General features: G+C 35.7%; 1 protein-coding gene across 7 annotated transcripts in view; it reads right to left on the reverse strand.

Moving 5' to 3' along the window:
* Window positions 1-21,982, reverse strand: part of LOC144440781 (uncharacterized) — a 50,326-nt gene that overhangs the window by 27,301 nt on the left and 1,043 nt on the right. For 3 of the 7 annotated variants that reach the window (XM_078130164.1, XM_078130163.1, XM_078130160.1), the window contains exons 2-16: window positions 19,263-19,473; window positions 18,776-18,916; window positions 17,951-18,097; window positions 17,420-17,654; window positions 16,309-16,508; window positions 15,334-15,648; window positions 12,606-12,707; window positions 11,595-11,723; window positions 10,165-10,365; window positions 9,435-9,733; window positions 8,793-8,914; window positions 8,132-8,302; window positions 6,951-7,109; window positions 6,212-6,358; window positions 1,469-1,605 (exon numbers count right to left, since the gene is read on the reverse strand). In XM_078130164.1, the coding sequence (XP_077986290.1) occupies window positions 1,469-1,605; window positions 6,212-6,358; window positions 6,951-7,109; window positions 8,132-8,302; window positions 8,793-8,914; window positions 9,435-9,733; window positions 10,165-10,365; window positions 11,595-11,723; window positions 12,606-12,707; window positions 15,334-15,648; window positions 16,309-16,508; window positions 17,420-17,654; window positions 17,951-18,097; window positions 18,776-18,916; window positions 19,263-19,454 (2,697 nt within the window). In that variant the 5' untranslated portion in view covers window positions 19,455-19,473. The remainder of the gene's footprint in view (window positions 1-1,468; window positions 1,606-6,211; window positions 6,359-6,950; window positions 7,110-8,131; window positions 8,303-8,792; window positions 8,915-9,434; window positions 9,734-10,164; window positions 10,366-11,594; window positions 11,724-12,605; window positions 12,708-15,333; window positions 15,649-16,308; window positions 16,509-17,419; window positions 17,655-17,950; window positions 18,098-18,775; window positions 18,917-19,262; window positions 19,474-21,982) is intronic. The other 4 variants (XM_078130166.1, XM_078130165.1, XM_078130161.1 and 1 more) reach the window with 2 other exon arrangements.

Here is a 21,982-nt window from a genome sequence, read left to right on the forward strand (position 1 = left end):
TACTATATACTATATTGCCACAAGAACAAGGTTGTAAAATTAAGTCATAATGAAACAATGATAGATGTCAGCTAGCAGGGATCTAATCTGTATGGTAAGCAGTGACAGGGCGCCCTCACACATCGGTTAACCCTCTCATCACGACCTCTGCATGACCTTCTAGTCAGTAGTTCAGGATGGGGCCTAAATCTTTTTAAGTTGCTCTCATATTACTTTAGATTGATACAGTCGGGTGAGATGAGGGAGGTGAGGGCAGAGCAACACAACATATCTTACAGTTTAGCATGGATCTTGAGTTCATGTTTTCCAGATATGTACACTCCCAGTGATGTCATGTATTCAGTCTGCAATACTCTGTCCTACTATAGATGTATGTAAAACACCAAATCAAGGATCATGCATTCTGCTCCTGAACTCAACCTTGCTTGCCAGCTATAATTTATGCAAATAGAAAGCAGACTTCCTTTATTTAATACTTTTCCTTTTGTTTAAAAATCTACTTGTACCCGTTGATCTTCAGAATAACAACTAACAATTATAAAATGTTTCACAGTCTGCAAAACTTACAACCCATAACACCAGAGTAAAGTGTTTTCTGTATGTACCACAATCGTTTATTGCATCCACATCAAGTACAACCCATAACACCAAAGTGTTTTCTGTATATACCACAGTTGTTTATAACATCCATATCAATTGTAAAAGTATATTGTTTCATTTGCTAATTGACCACATCAGAAAGGCCACATGCTAGACTGGTAAATAAACCAATTGAAACAGTATACTTTTACACTTGATATGAATGCTATAAATGAGAGTAGCACATAGAGAAAATGCTTTACTTCAGTGTTACTGATTGTAACTATATGTATAATGAAATTTCAATTCAAAATAGGAAGTATCCACGATTAATTGTAGTTATAGTATTTAATATTTAGTATTTACAGTATATATAGTCTGGGGGATTTCTGGTAAATTACACCTTAATTGCCAAAAAATTGGACATTCCCTAAATCTGATATTAATTACGGAGCTTTCAAAACATAAATAAACACTCTGAGGTACCCCAATCCCGTCAAAATCGGTAAAAGTAGCAACGAATGCAGCATTTTGAAATGGGTAGTATGCTGACATCTCGCTCATGTTTTCAGCATGATCTCGTCTATTTGAGTTTGCCCGGCTGGAATTGTAGCGAACGTTTTGCATTTAAACTTCAGTGAATACTTCACTCAGAATAAACCTTCAGGAATGCTCACATCATCTATCCCAATCCTCCACAATAGGCAATGTCCTTCAGTCAAGTGTAAGTGACATGGCCTTAATTAAGTATTATACCATGTAGATTACTACTAAAATGATATCACAGTCCTCATAATGTACCAGTCAAATAAACTATTTGACACAATGATACCTGAATCAATTAGATTATATTGGATCTCCATCTAAGGAGACAGACAGTCACACTTACCTGTGGAGGTTGCTGGACAGGTTGTTGAGGAGGAGCTATTGTCATTGGTTGTTGTTTTGGAGGATCAGGTAATTTATGAGAAATCTTTGGAGGTACATGGTTATTTTTCTTCCTCTTCTTAACAGGAGAGACATCTTCTGTTGGAAGAATAGCACCAACATCACCCATGGAAGCCATCACACGATATAGTGTGAATGTGCAGTGTTTGTCTAATATTAACATCACCCATGGAAGCCATCACATGATAGTGTGAATGTGCAGTGTATGTCTAATATTAATAATATCACCAACAACACCCGTGCAAGCCATCACACGATATGGTGTGACTCTAATATTAATAACATCAAAGGTTGTGGTGAAATGGATTTCTTTTCAGTCAGTCTATTCATGTATCCAATGTTATTTTTGTGCAACATGTTTTCATTTTTATGAGCACCATATTTGAAGAACACATGGAATTTGTAAAATTTAGTGCTCAATCAATTTGAGTATCAGTTACATTTTGTCAATCTTTTATCAAATACTGGCAAGGAATCCTTGATAGTATTGTTGTGGGTTATCACTTAAAATCACATTTTGAATTCATCAAATGAGAAAGATTAACTGACCTTGAAATTTGATTTTGTAATTTGGTGCAGTGTAATAGCAATACTGGCCAGAAAACATTTTTTTTTCATCACATTTTCAACATATGTTTCAACTAAAAGTACAGCTCAGATTGCCTGTGATTACCAACTGTTATTATCCTTAGTGAATATAGAAAATTTTGCTAACAGACAAAGTTTGTTTTTATTTTTGCTTTTTTTTGTTTCTGGCAGTCAGTTATTTCAAGTTGAACATTGAACGAGATGTGCAAACTTCATTACTAAAAGTTAGAGAGAGAGAGAGACAGAAATTTAGTTCCCCTGTCACATTTACTTCTGAACACTACTACTGGCTTTATGAAGTTGTATTTTCAAATTAGTATTAGTTCATTTCAATGAATAATTTGGTCAATGAAATCAAAATACATTTCAATTAATTATTTGGTCAATGAATTCAGAAGTTTGATGTTGTATTTTGATGTAAATTCATTCAATGAATAATTTGGTTAATGATGTTAGGATAAATTCAAATGAGTTCTGAGGATTCTTGACACCTAATTAATTGGAAAGTAGATGAACTGCATACCGTTAAATCTGAAATTCTGTGTTGTGTTAATGCCTCATTACCCTACACTTGGATATGTAAATCTACTGCAGAGCACACAGAAAGATCCCATCACTTGTCAAAGGTAGTCTGTAACCAGGGTCCCACTTTCACATGAAAATTAGCGTACAAAATGCAAATATATACTAACTGATAAATTGAGAGGCAATCCAGATAACAGTGTAATAGGGATGATTAGAATTACATAGTAGATATAGACAAAGAAGCTAGGGGAAAAAATTCCAATATCTGTGGGTTTTTTTAAAATTGATTGGTTCTAAAAGTATTTATCATTTTGACATGTTCTGTATCATGTACAAATTCCTAGTGAGAGCTCTACTACATGTAAAGCATGATTCAACACGTTTTAGTAGTTGGCATAATACAAAGCGCAGTTCAATATGAAACAAAACAACCACCAAAGACTGTATACTACTGACAGTGCTCTTACAATTAAAATATAAAGACCGTAGATTACTGACAATGCTTACAACTAAATAAAGGCCCACTTAGGATTAGAATTACAATCTACGTGAAAACCAGTTGTTTTGGCAGTGCTATAGAAAAACTTGGTTCAGAACAAAATGATCCAATGCAATCCTTAAGATAACATTAATGTGATGACCACAGAATGAAACGTAGGCCTTTAAACAAGTTATCTATCAATGAAACAGTAGAGGAAAAGAATATTGGTCAGACAGAAAGTACCATATTTAAAAAACCTAACAGTGGCAGGTGTGAGCAGGGATCAGAGCAAGGGAACTGTTCATGGTTCCTTGGGTAAAGGATGTACCATTCCAACTTACAGCACGCATACATACACATATACACTAATTCTCATAACTGATAAGCTTAATATGTTGAGCACTTTAAGAACAGTGGACTCAGTAGTGCCTGCAGTAATGAGACATTAAAATAACAACGCTAACACTAATCGTTACTTTATCTTTCATTCTGCTTGATACTAGTATTTCAAGCATAAAAGGACATTCGATAGTGCTTACAATACATAGATTTAGATTCAAGATAACATACTGGGTCCTCTGTTCTTACAGGCTTGCAGACATGCAGATCTGTACCACTGTATGTTCATCACGAAAGCACCTCAATTCAGACACAAGTTCTCATCTTTCACTTTTGATTCAGAAACACGTATCAAATCTGTCAGATCCAGTTAGACAATGAAGGATAAGTGATTTGTTCAAAACATGTCGGTTTCTCAAATCAAACAGTAAAGAAGGGAACTCCTGTATAAATGCAGATCTGTTCTCTATTTTATATCCATAACTCAAATGTAGGCTTTGCCAGTTTTCAAAGCTTACACTTTCATTTGTTCACCACATTTAAAACTGTTCTATAGACGGAACACTATTCATTGCTGTAGCATATTGTTAGATCCAAACATGGTATGAAATGAAAGTAGTTGGTTGGCTCCAGTTGCATAAATTCTTGCATATGACTTCACCATTTCCATTCCACAGACTCTCTATCATCAGTGGTGAGAAGTACACACACCTTTAACTCATCAGCATGATAAATTGATTGTCCACATTCATTTTTACAATAAATCTCATTTTGATGATCTTTGAGGTGCAACTTTCAAAAGTGTGTACCTGGACATAAAGCATTTCATCTTGTACCTGAACAACACTTTCCATCTTCAGTGCTTCCATTGGATTGGAGCCTTTCAGGATTTACTATCATCTTTCTACATTAAGACTAGGGGACTAGTCTGTATTTATTTTCTTTTATATTTTTCAGAGGGAAGGAAGGGGAACTAACATGTTGCATCCTACCACAGTGTATAGCTGCAAAGTTAAGACCAATCTTGGGGTCAAGGTCAACAAACAAACACATATAAATAAACAAGACTTAGCTTTCTTGTGCATGCCAACAAGTGACAAAATTGAAAAGACACAGTAAACACTTTATTTAATGTTTTGAGCTGAAGTGTCAACTCCAGAATATATTTTATTGGAAGAAACAGGTGTTGTTCCACTAGTTTAATATGCAGATATATATTATATACATACTGGATTGCTACAATCGTCCTTTTCTCTCTAAATGAATACGGTAAAGTATCAATCCCAAACAAACTACTGACAACGTTGGTCGTAACCTGGCAAAAAAATATTGCATTGTCACTTAGACAATCTCTCTGCCCACAAGCTACAAATCATACATCACTAAAAAGAGAGAGAAATTGTCACGAAAAGCTGGACACAAAACTTCCTGAAGGAGTACAGACAAATACAGCATACATAAATTGTTACAAAAAGGTATTTTGAAATAAACGTTGACAAGTAAAAATAATTTGTCTCCAGTTGGAACAAATGTATCAAAGCTCTAAAAACCACAGTGGTGCTAGATGGGTGTTGTACTATTTACACGACTGAAAGCTATCAGTTCTTTCAGAAATCAACTCTGTAACATGAAGATTTGTCAGATCTTACAATGAACATGATTTTAGAATAAACGTTTGCCTGTCTTTCTTCTTTTTTTTGGTTCTTTTCTATTTCACTTTAAATTTGAAGAATGCTGTTTCTATTTTTTTACTTTTTAAAAAGGTTTTCTTTAGTTTGAAGTACATTGCAATACACAGTTGAAGCCATTTGAGTGCATGTGATTTAGAGAAGAGGCTAGTCAGCGTGGGAGATCCAAATACCTTTTTTTGGGAGGGCTAGAGAGCTTTTACAAAGCTGGCACTGGCAATTTTATGGAATACACTTGTTGGCACACACAAGTATACATTTGTTTTTTTTAATGTCTTAGACAATAAGTTATTTCGATTTTTCAGCAGCTATTCAAAGGGTAAGACTGCACAAGAAGCACACAACACACATCGATAGCATGTGGGGTATAACAGCGCTGTGGTTTAGAGACAAACTTGTCACATCCCCACAAGTTGCCGCCTCACATACTCAAGAGATGTCTCGCATACTGCATTGCAGAAACACATGGTATCATAAGAGAACCACCTGTCCTGACAACTTCTTGAAGATTGTGGTGGTAGACAAGCAACCATGCAAAGGGGTACCACAGCACGTTTACTCCAAGTTCCTCAATGTACAGCCCAGCTGGCCTGCCTCCCTGATCACACATGCCACTCTTATGGCTTTCAGTTCATCTGTACAGCTTTAAAAAGTTGGCTGGAATTGTGATGTCGTGAAAGCTGGAGAATGAAATGTCCACAGCAATCACAACAATAAATGTGTACACAAAGAGTTTATCTCAATTCAATGCAGATACTTCTAAACTTGAAATGTAGTTTGCTCTACAAGTTCCCTAGTCCCAAAATACACAAAAAGGTTTTTTGTAACTTTTTCGTTTTAACCATTTGCAGAATTCTACAGTGTGTAAGTGCCAAGCACCAAAACATCAAGCTAAAAGCAATGAGAGTTATGTAACCAATGTCTGATCTATGTCTTAACAAGCCAAGATACAGGTTAAACCATGATTCAAGATAAATTTTAGAGTCGGTCTCTTTCTGTGTACACATGAATATAACAGTAACTTACAGATGTGAAAAGTATCTGGTGCATATTTTTTAACTACCTGACTCTGAGTCACTACTGTCTGAAGAGCTAGATGAACCACTACTACTGCTACTACTGTCGCTGTCTGATGAGCTGCTGCTGCTGGCACTAAGTCTTGATGGCCCACCAACAACATCTATCATACTCTCTACTGCTTCTCTTTCAGCTGGAAAAAAAAAAACATAAAAAAGAAGACATTATTAAGACATTATCAAATATTTCAAATCTGTGAATCTCATCAAGAACTCTCCCCTTATGGTTTGGTACCAATTACAAACACAAATCACAACCACAACTATCTATCGGCTATATTGTTGAAGTAGATGACACACATGATCACAACCTGAAACATAACTTGTGACATTGAATGCAAGTTAATGGTCATGAATAGTAATGACCAACCAGCACACAGGTGTTGGGGAGAACCCTGGCTTCTGTAAAGTGTAATCCGTGTCTATGGACCCAAGTAAATGTAACATCAACGTATCTCAAATTCAATCTTTGCTGAACTGTAAATACATGTACAATGACAACGAACACTTCCTGGTTTTTTTTCTCTTCAAACAAACATGGGTATGACATTCAAATCTACCATAATGCATTCAATTTCAATAAGAAGTTGCACAAGAGGTTATATGTAGTTTGATACTAGCGTAGGGGTGACATCTATGTACCATGTTAGAATACATTTCCGACAAGAATCCATCAGTGGCAACAATGGCTACACAAAGCTTTCCTTCTCATATAAAGTGACATACCTTTCTTTGAAGATTTCTTTGCATAAGCACCACCTAACTGTCCACTGACATCCTGTAACCTCCTTTCCAATTCTTGTTTTTTCTCCCTTTGTTGTTCCTCTTTCGTTTTTCCTGAATTCTTTTTAGCTGTAGTGTGAAAGTTTAAATTACTTTCATTAACTGTGGAATTAAGTGGTAGAAGGTCCCCATGTCATCATAGTCAACATACAATGTCACTCATACCAAGACGATTTCATAACACAAACGTGTTCACATCTTTTGCAATGCTAAGAATTACATCTGTATATAATGTACACAAGTTTTGGTCCCTTCAGATGGACCTTTTGAGAATGCCTGTTCCAAAAGTCTGTAACTTTTAAGAAGTAAGAAGGACGTCAAGTTTTCTTAAAACCATACACAAACCAAGTTGAACCAAAAATATGGAATATATACTCTGGTCGTTCTACATCACGACAACGTGTGTCTATGTTATCACAACATGTGTCTACATCACTGGCTTTGCTGTGTTCGGAATAAGAGTAAAAATGTTCAAAATTGCCCTTACTTTCCCAGATTTTTCTTTGATATTACTGGCGGTATATTTATGTTACTCTCCAATATTTCTCTACATTCAGCCGGAAAATACTCATGACCTACGGATTGTCACTACTCGGTCTAGCGACTCCATAGTGACAAAGGCCCCTTAGGTCACTCGTATTTCCGTGGCTGAACGAAGAAAAATATTGGGGAATAATTATACCAATATTTCTTACTCAACACATTAATATGACACTAAACCTCCACAAAATGAAAATCATATTTAAAACCAAGAATTGTGTGCATGCAAAACATTATATGAGACCAGCCACAAGACTAGTTCCTCCCTTACTAATATAATTTAAATGGCAACTACAAGGGATAAACTGGTCTCTGAGAGTCCTTGTGCGAATTTAAGTGTATGATCACTTCTACTAACACTGGAATGTCAATGTCTTTCACAGCCTAAAATATGCAAAGAACCATGTAATACATATTTCTAAAGGTTGAAGGGTACATTGTGTCTGTGACTATATACACTGCTTAGTTTGGATACCTATTTTCATAAACATCAAAACATGTATGTATATGTCACTATTAATTCCAGGTCTGTAGAACACTTATCTTGATGGGATTACAAAGACCTTATCTATATGTACACTTACCGTATGGTTTCCGAGGTTTTTTCCGTAGACACTGCATAACATATCTTTCAAGCTCTCTTAATGTGGAAGGTTTAAGTGTTTCAAAGTCTATTTCAATTTCATCTGGATTTGAATCTCGAAGTGAGGGTTCTCTTGCTTGAATTATATGCACTACTCGTCCCAGTTTATCACCTGCAAAAGATACAATAATTAAGGTTGCAATCGATATAACTGTCAACGCAACGTCAATTGTTCAGTTTGTAATATAATAAAGTCCCCTCTCTACTGCATATGAATTGACACCGTGATTGTACTTTTGCTAGTATTTCATTAACTTTAAACTAGACAACCCAACTTAGTTTCAAAAAGCTAGGACTCCTGACAAAAACAAAACTATTATTATTGCATGCAGTAGGTTAAATAATGGGTAATGTGGATATATGTTCATCCTGTAATCAAGACAGTCTAAACACTGCAAGTCACTCAAAATGTAAACTGGATTTCTACACAAATACAACACGTCTTTCCATAGAGTGAACCAGTGCACTGAGGGCTGAGGTCTGGTTCTGATATTTTGACTCTTGTGAGTTGAGGACTGGTTGAGACTCTACGAAGTTGTTACTATTACACATGTAGTAGCTATATTTGTTTTCTACACCATATGAAATTATTGTACACATACCTGGTAATTTGTTAATATCTAAACTAAGTTGTCTCTTCTCATCATATGACATAGGTTTCGCCATGTCCTCATCTTCACTTTCAAATGTTTGAGGTGGTTGCTGCTTATTCTTTTTATTTTGCCTGTGTGCGTCAAGGAGAAGAGTTGATATTAGATTAGAAGGGGTAACCATTTGTTGATACATCCACCAGCCAAATATGTGACTATATAGGGATACTTGTACACCAACCATCTTGAATAGTGAGCATCATAGGAAATGTGGAGTCATTCAAGTTGATAAACACGGGGTGTTTGTAACCATAAATAATCTAGTCTTGGTTACCCAGACTGCCAACATGAAGGCTAATCAACCAACATTTGGTATTACCATAGCTAGAATTTAGAAATGATGAGCTTTGGATTGAAATTTGCCTATTGCATATTTATATTTTTTTTTATCAACCACAATATTGATATGCAGATTACATTTTTAAAATCCCAAGTCCAAAAATTTACTGTTTTCAATTCTGCAAGATTCTCAGTTTTATCTTATCTTCATACTAATCTTACATATCTAGTAAAGGTTCTTCACATTTGATGAAAAACTGTAAAAACAGCCATTCCAGTATTACTGATCATGAACACACATTACAGTCAACCTACCTACTACTATTCGACCTCTTTGGTTGCTTTTTTGTGGCGGGTGGTTTCGTTGATGTCGGCCTCTGTTTTGGTTTTGGTTTTTCTTTCTTTTCTTCTTTGACAATTTCTGGTTTCTTTTCCTCTACCTTGACTTCTTTCTCCTCTTTTTCTTTAACCTTTTCTTTTTTCTTTTTCTTCTTCTTTGTATCTTTTTCTTTCTCTTTTTCTTCCTCTTTGTCTTTTTCTTTATTTTTCTTTTTCTTTGGTTTATTGAATGTTGCTTCTGATAGAGCACTGAGTTGTTCATGTACTGCCCTTAGCTGAACAACAAGAAAGACCAGTATTTTAGGATGCTTTGCTGTCAACTATTTCTAATGATACAAAGTATAATGTGTTGTTTGTACTGCAATCAGATTAATTTTTTCGGATCTTTTGCTGCCAACAATTGTGATACCCGTCTATCAAACACCAGTAGTACACTAATGATTAACTAACAGGATCACTCTGTCAAACAGCTCAGTTGACACGCATGTTTTCATCATTTTACAGTTATAACTCTCAACAAGTCATTTGCCTAGATGGCAACTTGCAACTTTTTGGGACGCTCTTTCCAAGCTGAGTCTTGTGAACTGCTTTATAGCAATATGGGTGTAAGAACTTCGAGTTGACATGCCCCTCCATCCCTGGTTGTCTCAAGTTCAACATTCCCCAAACTCTTAACTCTTGGTAGTAAAATGTTGATAAAACTCACCTGTGCTTGAAGTTGTGATAATTTGTTTGCTCTTTCTTCTTCACTATCCGTACTATCAGACTCTGACGATGAATCACTACTACTACTACTACCTCCACTACTACTACTTCCTGCTGCTACATTTGATGTTGGTGTAGGGTCATCAGATGGTGGAGGGGTTGGTTCATCTGGCATCTTTGCAAACTTCATTTCAAACACATCCTACAACACAAGAATCAACAAATTTTCTTAGTTTCAATTAGTACAGCAATGACAAGCGAAATGTGACGTTTGCTCTGTATATGTGGGCAACCTTTATGTCTTTATAAACAAAGAAAACTGTCGAGTCAACTCAATCATCATTATTGTTGGTGGTACAAGTACCCTACTGCACTTCTACTTAGTATAACAAAACTATACTTTGTGCCACCTCAAGTCAAAAACCAATTGCAATACACACTGAGCATGCTCAGATGCAAAGAATTGTGGGTTATTTGTAGCTGTAGTAACATTGCACTCTGGGTCTACAGGATGAAAAGCCTTCCTGCAGTCTCAGTAACAAAGAATAATCTATTGATGGAAATCTAATAACTTGTAAACAACAGAATCAGTCATGTTTCTCAGTAGAATAATACATTTCCCCACAGTGTCATTGAAGATGGCTACTATAACTGTCTGCAAAAACAGTATTGTAATGGTTGACAACTACAATGAGATCAGTAATGGTTGACAACTACAATGACATGTTACCCCTCATCAATCGTTTAAAATACCATGATCACACTAAACACTAGGAGAATCTGTTGAATTCAAAAATTTGTTCCCATGGCATGAAACAACCACTCTCATATCCAATAGGCAAAGTGATTGTGATTAACATGGGATTGGATTTAGTATCACCTCAATTGATTTATAAACCACATCATTGCTATAAGCTAGGGCCTATGCCCATTGAGGTAGTAAAGGCAGACATTTCATCTCATAATGAATGCATCAATTTCAATGCAACTAGCTGCAAAACAAAGTATCCATCATCAAAATCAGAACTACTTAATAATTACATCTGATTATCTGTATCACTCAGGATCATTTATATTTATAATTTTGGGGACTAGTAAAAGGTATGACACAACAGCCAATTAGCATGCTCGGTTGCAAAGAATTATGGGTCATATCCTAATACGGGCTGATCAAGCTCTGAAAGGGTATCCCTACTCCAAGGGTCAGGGTAACCAAGACTAGATATTTTGTGGTAACAATGTGATGGATTGTCTACAATAGTGATTGACTATGGCTTATTGATGGAATGATACCGTTTTGTCCCTAGTGTGTGCTATTTGATGTCAGGTTTGCATGTTCCCTTTTCTAGCAATTCAACTTGAGACGGCACCATGTTTTTCAAACTCTACTTGGAAACTGCAATATTTCAAAAAGACGTCATTTCCACTTACTTGTAGTTTCCTTGCCATAGCAACTACATCATGGTCCGGGGGATTGTACTTATAACAATTTGTGAAAATTGTCCTAACATCGGCAGCAAATTCATTGGCATTTCTGTACTCTCTTGTGTCCATCTTCACCTGTAATCAACAACACATACAACCATGTCAAATCACATCACAAGATACAACCATGTCAAATCACATCACAAGATACAACCATGTCAAATTACATCACAAGATACAACCATGTCAAATCACATCACAAGATACAACCTCATCTAAAATACCATGATCACACTAAACACTAGGAGAATCTGTTGAATTCAAAAATTTGTTCCCATGGCATGAAACAATCACTCTCATATCCAAATGGCAAAGTGATTGTGATTAACATGGGATTGGATTTAGTATCACCTCAATTGATTTATAAACCACATCATTGCTATAAGCTAGGGCCTATGCCCATTGAGGTAGTAAAGGCAGAGATTTGATCTCACAATGACCTTGTCAAATCACATCACAAGATGCAACCTTGTCAAATCACATCATAAGATGCAACCATAAAACATACAACTTTGTCAAATCACACCACAAGCTATGCAGCACAAATATCATTTAGTTGATGTTTTATGTTTTATCATGGCCTTGAAATGGAAGATATGCTGTGTTCTTCCAGTGTTTTTGCAAGGTTTGGGAACCCCTAATGATAGGTGGGGTAGGGGAGAATCTGGTAACATAGATATAAATTTCCATATCTTGTTTCATGATTTTGGGGAGCAACCTCAGTAAAATACCTGAGGAATTCTGATAAGATTTACTACTGTACCTAAAACAGTGATCCAATGTCAATTATGTCACACTATGCAAGATAACTCCTTGAATATTCTCAATTGGCAATGAATCACCACTATTATGGTGACAGTAATTACAAAATGAATTCTCCTTGCACAAGTAAATCACAATGATATTGACCAGTTATTTGTAAGACTTAGTTTTATATTCACTGAAACACTGGCCTACCTTAACTGTTCCTAAATCCATTGGATACTTTATTATGTCATGGTAATCATGAAGTCCCAGTAACTGTGCATCCACTGGTTTGTAAAAAGGCCAGGCATAACCCTACAGAAAGAGAGAGATGGAACATAGCAGTCAGAAATATCTCTGCTAAAAAATTAATTCTGGCAACAGCCAGGCAAGGTTAAAGTGATTTTGCATCAGACCGACCTGACAGGGAATTACTTTTCACATATATATATCAAATTGTCCACGATCACATTTCACAAAGAAAACATATACAAATACAGACACTATGCACAAAATCTGCTATACAGCAAGGTCAAAGGTCACTCAACATGCCACAACTGCACCACAAAACTACTACTCACACAGAGGAAAACACAACTTGCATACACTATAACTTGAACACAAACATGTTAACTTTGGGAACAATGTGCACATGTTTTTAGAATCAAGAATTGTCTGTATCCTCCTCCAATACATTATATTGTTGAGGTTTCAAGTGATCTACTCACTCCCTAGTTTTAGCATATTGGAACACTTGCAGAGAGAAAATTTAGGTTCTATAACTCCAATATAACTCTGACAGCACTGTTCATGAATCACATGAAAAATTGTTCCCATGGCATGAAACAATCACTCTCATATCCAATAGGCAAAGTGATTGTGATTAACATGGGATTGGATTTAGTATCACCTCAATTGATTTATAAACCACATCATTGCTATAAGCTAGGGCCTATGCCCATTGAGGTAGTGGGGTCGAGTATTAAATATTACAAGATTTTATACCATCTCAACTTTATTGTATTGAGTGATGCTTGCTGACATTACATTTTTATGAGTTTTAGAAGTTTTGAGACTACAGCTGAAGTAATCTCTCTTAATTTGCTAGTAATAATATAATTGATTTTTGAAGTGTTGATGATCTACTACAAACACAATAACCCTGGTTGTACCTCACTATGCTCAATAACACAATGTACTAAATCTTGCTATCAGGATATGACAAATTTAGCACTTCTATACAACTCATTTTACAGAATTCCTGCCTAAAGGATTGACAACCTTTTCATTTCAATTTCATATCATTACCTTTTATCATATAACCAATCTTGCCTTAATCTTCACAACAGACAAAAAGAGCTTTTCCCTAGTTTTTATCATTAATAGTAGTTTGATAAATCTAACTCTGTAATTCCATGCCGACGGACGAGATAAATCAGAATATCTTTCAAACACTTTCAGTAGTGAGGATTCAACTCTTGGAAGGGTTATTAACATTATGTCAGCTATTTTTCACTTTTACGGCTGACAACATGTTTATTAATTTTTATAAGTTAACAGGGCCATATTGATGAATGCATGATACATGAACAATGTACCAGTAAACATCCATGGTTACTGTACTATGCATGTAATTTGCAACTGAGCTTGAAGTGGGGACTATAACCTCAAATTTGTCGACCATAAACTTTGCTAAACTACTCTGTAAAGTGTATAGGTTTCTTACAAGGTCTCCAAGCCTGTACTTATGAAGTATCCCAACTGAATACGTTCAAGATCCAGATTTATTTAAAAGGTACTAATTGAGTGTTTAGAGGGGGCACGATTCACATGATTCCTGGACATACATCGTTTAAACAAAGCTGATGCAGCTTCTCAAAAACATATTTACATCCCTTTCCTTTAGACTATGTATTTCTTTTGTTGCCAAATTCTTGCTACATCAAATTTCATCTGGTCAAGGTCGTATTGTTTTCACCATCACAGAGTTTCTAAGAATGAAGACAAATCCTACAACTGACACCATCATAACTTTTATTGATATTTTTTGTGGCTACTGTTCAAAGTATATGAAGAGAGCAATTTGGATGCATCATCTTGTATCATACATTACAAAGTAAAACAATTTATACGTAAATCAAACTTTTACGTATACAAGAAATACGTTATAGTTTACTAGTATATTTTGCCACACAATAATGGCAGATGTGAAGTACTGTTGCATGAGAAAATTTTTCTGTAAATTTTAATGAAATCAGTGAACCTGCATTGCTACAGGCTGTAAGATGTTTATGTGACCTCAAAATTTAACCATGAACTTCAATTTTCATAATTTAATCAATTTAACCTAAACATTCCATGGATTCTCCATGTCTTTTGTCCCCCCCCCCCCCATTCTCTACTATACATTTGATGTGAATTCTCTTCCTGCTTTCAACAAAAAGCAATGGCCTTAATTTTCAGCAATGAATGGGAGCAACCCAGTGATATCTAGCTACAAGTGTATATGATTGACTAAGAAATTTTGACTGATCTCTTCCTCAAAATTGCATCAATTCATTTATTAAAGAATCACTATTTCAATGCCGTATGTTAGAACAAAGAAATGAAATACATGTACACAAACAAACACACACACGCGCATGCATGCACACACACACATACATACATACATACATACATACACACATACATACACACATACATACATATCAAGACAAGCACATATTGCACATTGACAATGGGGCCTTTTTTGTGCCTTCAACAAGGCTTGGCTCATACAAGAGGACAGCATGCTGTAGGTTTCCAGGATATGGCAATTGCCATCATGGTTTCACACACAAAATTACCACCAAATATCTTCACAGCAAATTAGCTGCATTCTTGCAGTAACACAAAATTCCTAGCACAACACATGGAAGTTTGTCAAGTTGAAACTCACTGAATGTTTCTTTGAAAAAAGTTCCTTTAGAATTCCATTACAGTACTTGAGCTGTTCAGAAAGTTTTCCTTTTTTGCCTTTGCTATGTTGTGCCACTTCTGGCAAGTCTTTTTTGGGTGGTTTTATTTTGCGCCCACTCTCCCTCCTTGCTGGAATCTTGGCAGGTTTCCCAGTATGTTCAGGTGACATTGCAACTGGTTCTTCTTCTTCTTCTTCTTCTTCCTCCTCCTCCTCCTCTCTGACAGGTGGTGCTGGTGGTATAATCAATGCAGTTGGTGTTGTTGTGTCTGCTTTCCTCTTCACACCTTTTTTAGCCTATTAGATGTGAATACAAGACACACATGAGCACTTCCAAACAAGATCTATACAATATATCTTACAATATGCATCTACCAGCTAGATTTGAAAATTTCACGTCAATGATCATAATGTAATGTTTCTTTCATAAGTCATTTTATAATTTAAAGACTTCAAATGTATTCAAGGAATAAGCCACCAGTCACTACACACCTTGAAATTCACGTCATAAAAATTAAACATACGTGTATATCTCTTTACAATGGCTCTGAATTTTTTCATCTTTCTGTGTGTAAGCTTTCTATCATGAAAAGTTTTTAAAAACTTGCTCGATGATAAAACACCAGCAATATATCCTGCCCTTCAGTTTCAAATATTGTTTAGACAAGAGTTACAAAATTGTTCCCATGGCATGAAACAACCACTCTCATATCCAATAGGCAAAGTGATTGTGATTAACATGGGATTGGATTTAGTATCACCTCAATTGATTTATAAACCACATCATTGCTATAAGCTAGGGCCTATGCCCATTGAGGTAAGGGCTGGGTCAATGTTCAGTAAAGTTAAACCAAGTTTTTTCTTTTTTAGACAGACATGGGTCTGAAGTTTACACTCCATCTGGTCAGTCCAGCTTGAAGTACACATTATAAATTTGATTACTTGGTAAAAGCTCACCTTTGAAACTGGTTGTGGTGGAGGTTGAACAACTGAATTTGCTTGTTGTTGTTGTTGTTGTGGTGGTGGTGGTGGTGGTGGTGGTGGTGGTTGCGGAATTTGAACTTGTGGCCTATACTCTGGAATACTTAGTTGTGGTGGAATATCTGGTATCATTGTCTGTGGGGGCATTTGTACTGGTTGTGATGAAGTCGGCAATGCTGTACAAGAAACACCAATACTTATGTTATTATCATCATCATCATCTCATTATCATTATTATAAACACAGTATGGAGTAACAGATTACACCATGATAGATACTGGCACTCCTGGCTTCTACAGTACTACAGTATCAATTATACTTCCACCCACTCAGCATTCCCCCCCCCCCCCCCCCCCTAAAAAAAATTTCATATGACACGGTAGCTAACAACTGTACCTATACAAATATGCAAACACGTTTCAATTAGTATCAGAAAACTGGCAGATGTAATGCTGGAATTTCGACAAGGAAAAATCAGTTTGTTATCTATGGTGGTATGCATACATGTATATGTATCCAAAATCATTCTATGACAAGTTGTATCAAACATGTACCTGGGTTTGTTATCTATGGTGGTATGCATACATGTATATGTACCCAAAATCATTCTATGACAAGTTGTATCAAACATGTACCTGGGTTTGTTATCTATGGTGGTATGCATACATGTATATGTATCCAAAATCATTCTATGACAAGTTGTATCAAACATGTACCTGGGTATATATACTAGAGGTTACTTGTCACACATTAATAAACATTTGATTTATAGGAAAGTATGAAATATGGCAATTGGAATTTACTTATGATTGTTATTTACTTATGTTAGTGAAATTAACATGTCCTTGTTATTGACGCAAGATATCAAATATCTCTACTTGTCACAAAATGATAAAATAGTTGAATTCATACAAAGTATGAAATATGACCATTGGTGTTTATTTAGCATTGAGAAGTAAACACGTCTAACTTTGTTATTGGCAAGATAAAACTTCAATCAGACTCAGAGAGCATAAAATATGACTATTGGTGTTTACTTAAGATTGTTTATGGTAAAAAACTATCTGTAATTGCATAATGTATTTACCTGTGGTTGCTGGTGGAGGTGTCAATGGCATGGATGTCATTGTTGGAACTGTGTTTGGAGTCAGTTGAGCAACTGCTGCAGCGACTGAATTTCCACGAGTTTTTGCTTTTTTGCCCTTTCTGATTGGTGCTTCTGATTCTTTTGATGGAGGAGGTATTTCTATTTCTTCTTGTGGCATCTGTGCAACTTTTGTAAGAAACTGTTTTTCTAGTGCTTGTGCCATGAGAACAACATCCTGAGGAATAGAAGTAGGTCTTATAGTGGCTGTCTTATTTCAATATTTGATCAAATCTATGCACCAAATCTAAGTATATACATCAACGCAGAAGCATTTAATCATCAGAAATAATGTACACTTTTTAACAGTATTAATATTCATATAACCCTATATAATGCTTGTGGCATTTCTCAGCAATCAAAATGTTAGCATCACTCTGACTCAGAGTAGGTAAGGTTTGTTTCATCACAGAAAACCACATTACCAATACATGAAATGTAATATCAACTTTTAAGATCTAATTATTAACTTACCTCGCCTGGCTTGTTGTATAAATAACAATTTGTAAACATGCGGTTGAAATCTGACATACATTCTTTTGCACTGTGGTAATAATTACTCTCAAGTCTTTTCTTTATAGTACCAAGGTCCATGGGATTTTTTATAATATCAAAATAATCCTTTAGGAAAAATATACAAAATACACAATATTTCAATGAACATAATTATTCACTCCTAGGCTTTGAAAGAATACAGAAAATACTATACTTCACAGAATTGAAATTGAGGTTTTGCAAGTGGCACTAAGTAATATATCACAAGTCAAAGCTATTCATTAACTGCCACTGTGGGTCTTTTACTGGCAACATTTTAGTGTATAATAAAATCTATGCTCAAATGTAAGCACAAGACATATTTTAGAAACTGCTTTCTTCAGATTAAGACTCTAATCAGTAATCAGACTAGGTGCAGATCTTACATATCATCACAAGAAAGCATTTTAAATAATGAGAACACAAGTAACTATTTTGAATGACCATTTGAATGAAGTGTATGATTTACTGAGACAAGCACAGAAAGGGAAATATTTAGATACAATTGCAGAGAAGTGCACTTCATCATTCAATTTTCAAGACATGACAACTCTACATGTATAACACTAATGCAGTGATCTACGCACTCGTCGATACATACACAAGCCATTAACATGTTGTTCCCTAGCATCAAATATGAATGAGTGCTGGTATTTAGTACAGCGATACATCTTCATACAATAGGTAAACTTAGAACTGATTTAGAGTTGCAATTAATTTGATCACCTTGTTGTACATATGTATTTATACTGTGATAGTACTTACTGGTAAACCTAGTTTTTCGGGGTCTACTGGCGTATGAAATGGCCATGCAAACTGGTGTTTCCACACCGCTTTCATTACAACATTTTTCAAATATATCAACTGATTTGTCTGTCTTCCTGGGTGTCGTTTCTGATCCATTTTCTGTCAAAAAAGAAATAAAAAGTTTATCAACTGAAATCCAACCAACACTCATTGTAAACAAGAATTTTCATCAAAGTTCATCTCTGGAGAAAAATTAAGGATCTTATCAAAATCATGTATAGTACGATAAATTGTACTTTCCACAAATTTGTCATGAAATCAAAAGTTCTGCAAACTCAATAATTTGATGTCACACAAACAAAACATAAATTTCTGAATTCTGGGTAATTTTTCAAAATGCAAATTCCTTCAAATCTTTTATTACTATTTATGATGTTACCAAGCAGTCCCTGGGTGACAATACTGAACAGCAACTAGTAAGTATAGTATAGCACTTCGAACATACCGTGTCTAGTGATTGTGGCGACAACTCTTGATATTCTTGCTGAGGTTGTTGGTTCGGTGTGGGAGGTTGTGGTTTTGTGATTTCGTATCCCTCAAACATGAGAGATGGTCGACGTACTCTCTTTCCTAGGTTAACAGATGGATTCAACCCATTCATAGACTGACCATTAGCACCAGTGGGGTCATTTTGCATGGCATCATAAGTATTTCTGCTGAAGACACAAAATTGGAAATGGTAAATCAATTTGCCACACCACACAAACTTTCATTTCCAAGCAAATTGGACGCGTATTGTCAAGTCTGTTTTTTGGTCAGGTTCAGAAACAAGAGGAATGTGAGGTAACACAAATTCAAATCTCACCAAGGGTAGGAGTGTCACTAGTAGTAGTTCAATTGGGTGTTTCAGAAAAAATATTTACAAGGCAGTGGGATGACAAATGGCCAAGCTTGAAAATGGCGTCAAATTGATCTCACTGCTAGCAAAATACCTACGCATGAAACCAGGTTCCACAGAAACCAAAACTTGGCAAAGTTTGTGATTGGTAATGTAAAATGTCTCCTTGTCAACACAAAAATGTTGATGTCCCCTACACACTTGCTTAAGTCTTTTCTACACAGGCAGATTAGAAGGGTATAAAGCACACCACCGTTTCTTGAACAACTGCTACACTATTCCAGCACACCAATAGTCCACCATTTCAACAATTTTGGCCACATTTATGGACCTTTCTGTTTTCCATCAAAACAGAAATACAGTTGACTTACAAATTCTAAGCGAAGACCAACAACCAAAAACAGACAGCACCAAAATCACTTTATGAAACAATTGAGGAATACAGATGGATTTTAATATCAACTGAGAATTTGTTGAAGGCATCAACCCTGAAGGTACTTTAAAGAACGTGGTTATTAGCAGACATTGAGTTCTTTGACCTCGAATGTTATGCAAGACTCACTACAATCCCCTTCTGAGACAATAATCATGACCTCACTCAGTGTTTATGTTCTAAGACATCAGACTTGTTTACAAGCACATATCATTGATATAGCTATCCCTGACAATTTAGTAATTTTGATATCTAACACAGATGAATCATTTCAAAATACAATACAATATCTATAATGTTGCAAATCAGATATGACACACTTAACAGTAATTTTAAATATGGCTAACACTCAGTTAACATTTGGTTTTGTAACAAAAAACACATTAAAACTATGCAACACCAATCAGGAAAAGATCTTGACAAGGTAAGTGACATAATCTCATTTTGAAGACATGCACACACAGGAAGATGTTGCATGATTGCCAACATATTACGAAGAACAGAACACTAATGTGTAATAAGCCAGATTACAAGTATTTGGAACGTTGCCAGAAGAGCTACCAATCGAATTTAAAATCATTTCCTATCTTCAAAAATTCAATTCACTAAAGGTGTTTCCTACATTATCAAGCGAGGTAACTATATAAAAGCTAAATCCTTGTCCTCAATACCTGACACTCCCTCTAATAAATTGAAATCCTATAAGAATTGCTGTTCAATTCAAACTTAGACACCACTCAAGGAAACAGTTGCTGAAGCTTTTAGGCCCTTGAAAATCAAGTGTTACTGACTGCATAAAAAAGTCATAAGAAAATTCATGAACAGATTATGACGAGCGATGGACTAGTTAACTACACACTACTCTATTGGAAGGGTTGGCCTAGCTAAATTCTTGATTCTAAACTACAAGTAGTTGACTAGTGATTTTTTTTTCAGCCAGCAAAAGAAATACCAAGCAGCTTAGAACACAGATTTAATATTTTTAATTATTTAATAGTCTCTAGAAAGTGGTTACTTTACAAATCACTATCACCAACATAAATTGTCCTCCTAAATGCAAATATTGCAGATAAGCTAGCCAACAAAGGCGTCTCTGCATATGTACAAGTATATCTATATTCTTGCTACAGTATCTTTTTTAATTCTACGCACACAAGAGCTTTACCTGAGTGAGTGACATACTAACAGCAGCCTGCTTTCTCAACAAGCTTATTGAAAATTTACTATATGACAGACCAAGAGAAAAAGATAAATTCCACAATAATGACCAAGTCTTCCTGTCACATCTGATCAAAGATAGCATGCAACAACAAAGCAATCAGATCTCCCACTTAACAATATGAAGGTCTTTGCCCTTGAGGCACTGGAAAGAAAATTAGAATGAGTATATAGGAAAATGCCATAACAAGAATACACATCAAAACTTGTGAAGTTGTGTGCTAGGATTCTAGTAAAAATCCCTGCCAGGTAAAGTTAGCATTAAAATGAGTGAAAAAGATAAATATACAAGACGAGCAGTGTGAAGACAAGAACAGGGTATCATCTTCCCTGACCTTCATACAATGGATCATGTCCTGCACACAATGAATCAAAACATTGAAATCCAACTATACCAAGGTCATGTATGTACATCATACTTCCCATACACTTCAGAGGCGCTAACTGCAAGTCGTAGTGACAAATAATTCGAAATTTACGATAGTAGAGTATGTAGATCCGCGACAGCCACTTCTTGCCAACATCGACATGTCTTTCAGATCAACGAAAACTGCGATTTCAAACAAAGGAGACATTCCCGGGCACAAGAGGCCATTGTATTCCCAAGCTCTTGCGAGCCAACCATAGGACCGACCCACATGGGTTGGTTTAACGCCACTTCCTGAATATTCAGCAC

The sequence above is a fragment of the Glandiceps talaboti genome, chromosome 10, assembly GCF_964340395.1.
Source record: "Glandiceps talaboti chromosome 10, keGlaTala1.1, whole genome shotgun sequence".
Classification (NCBI taxonomy): domain Eukaryota; kingdom Metazoa; phylum Hemichordata; class Enteropneusta; family Spengelidae; genus Glandiceps; species Glandiceps talaboti.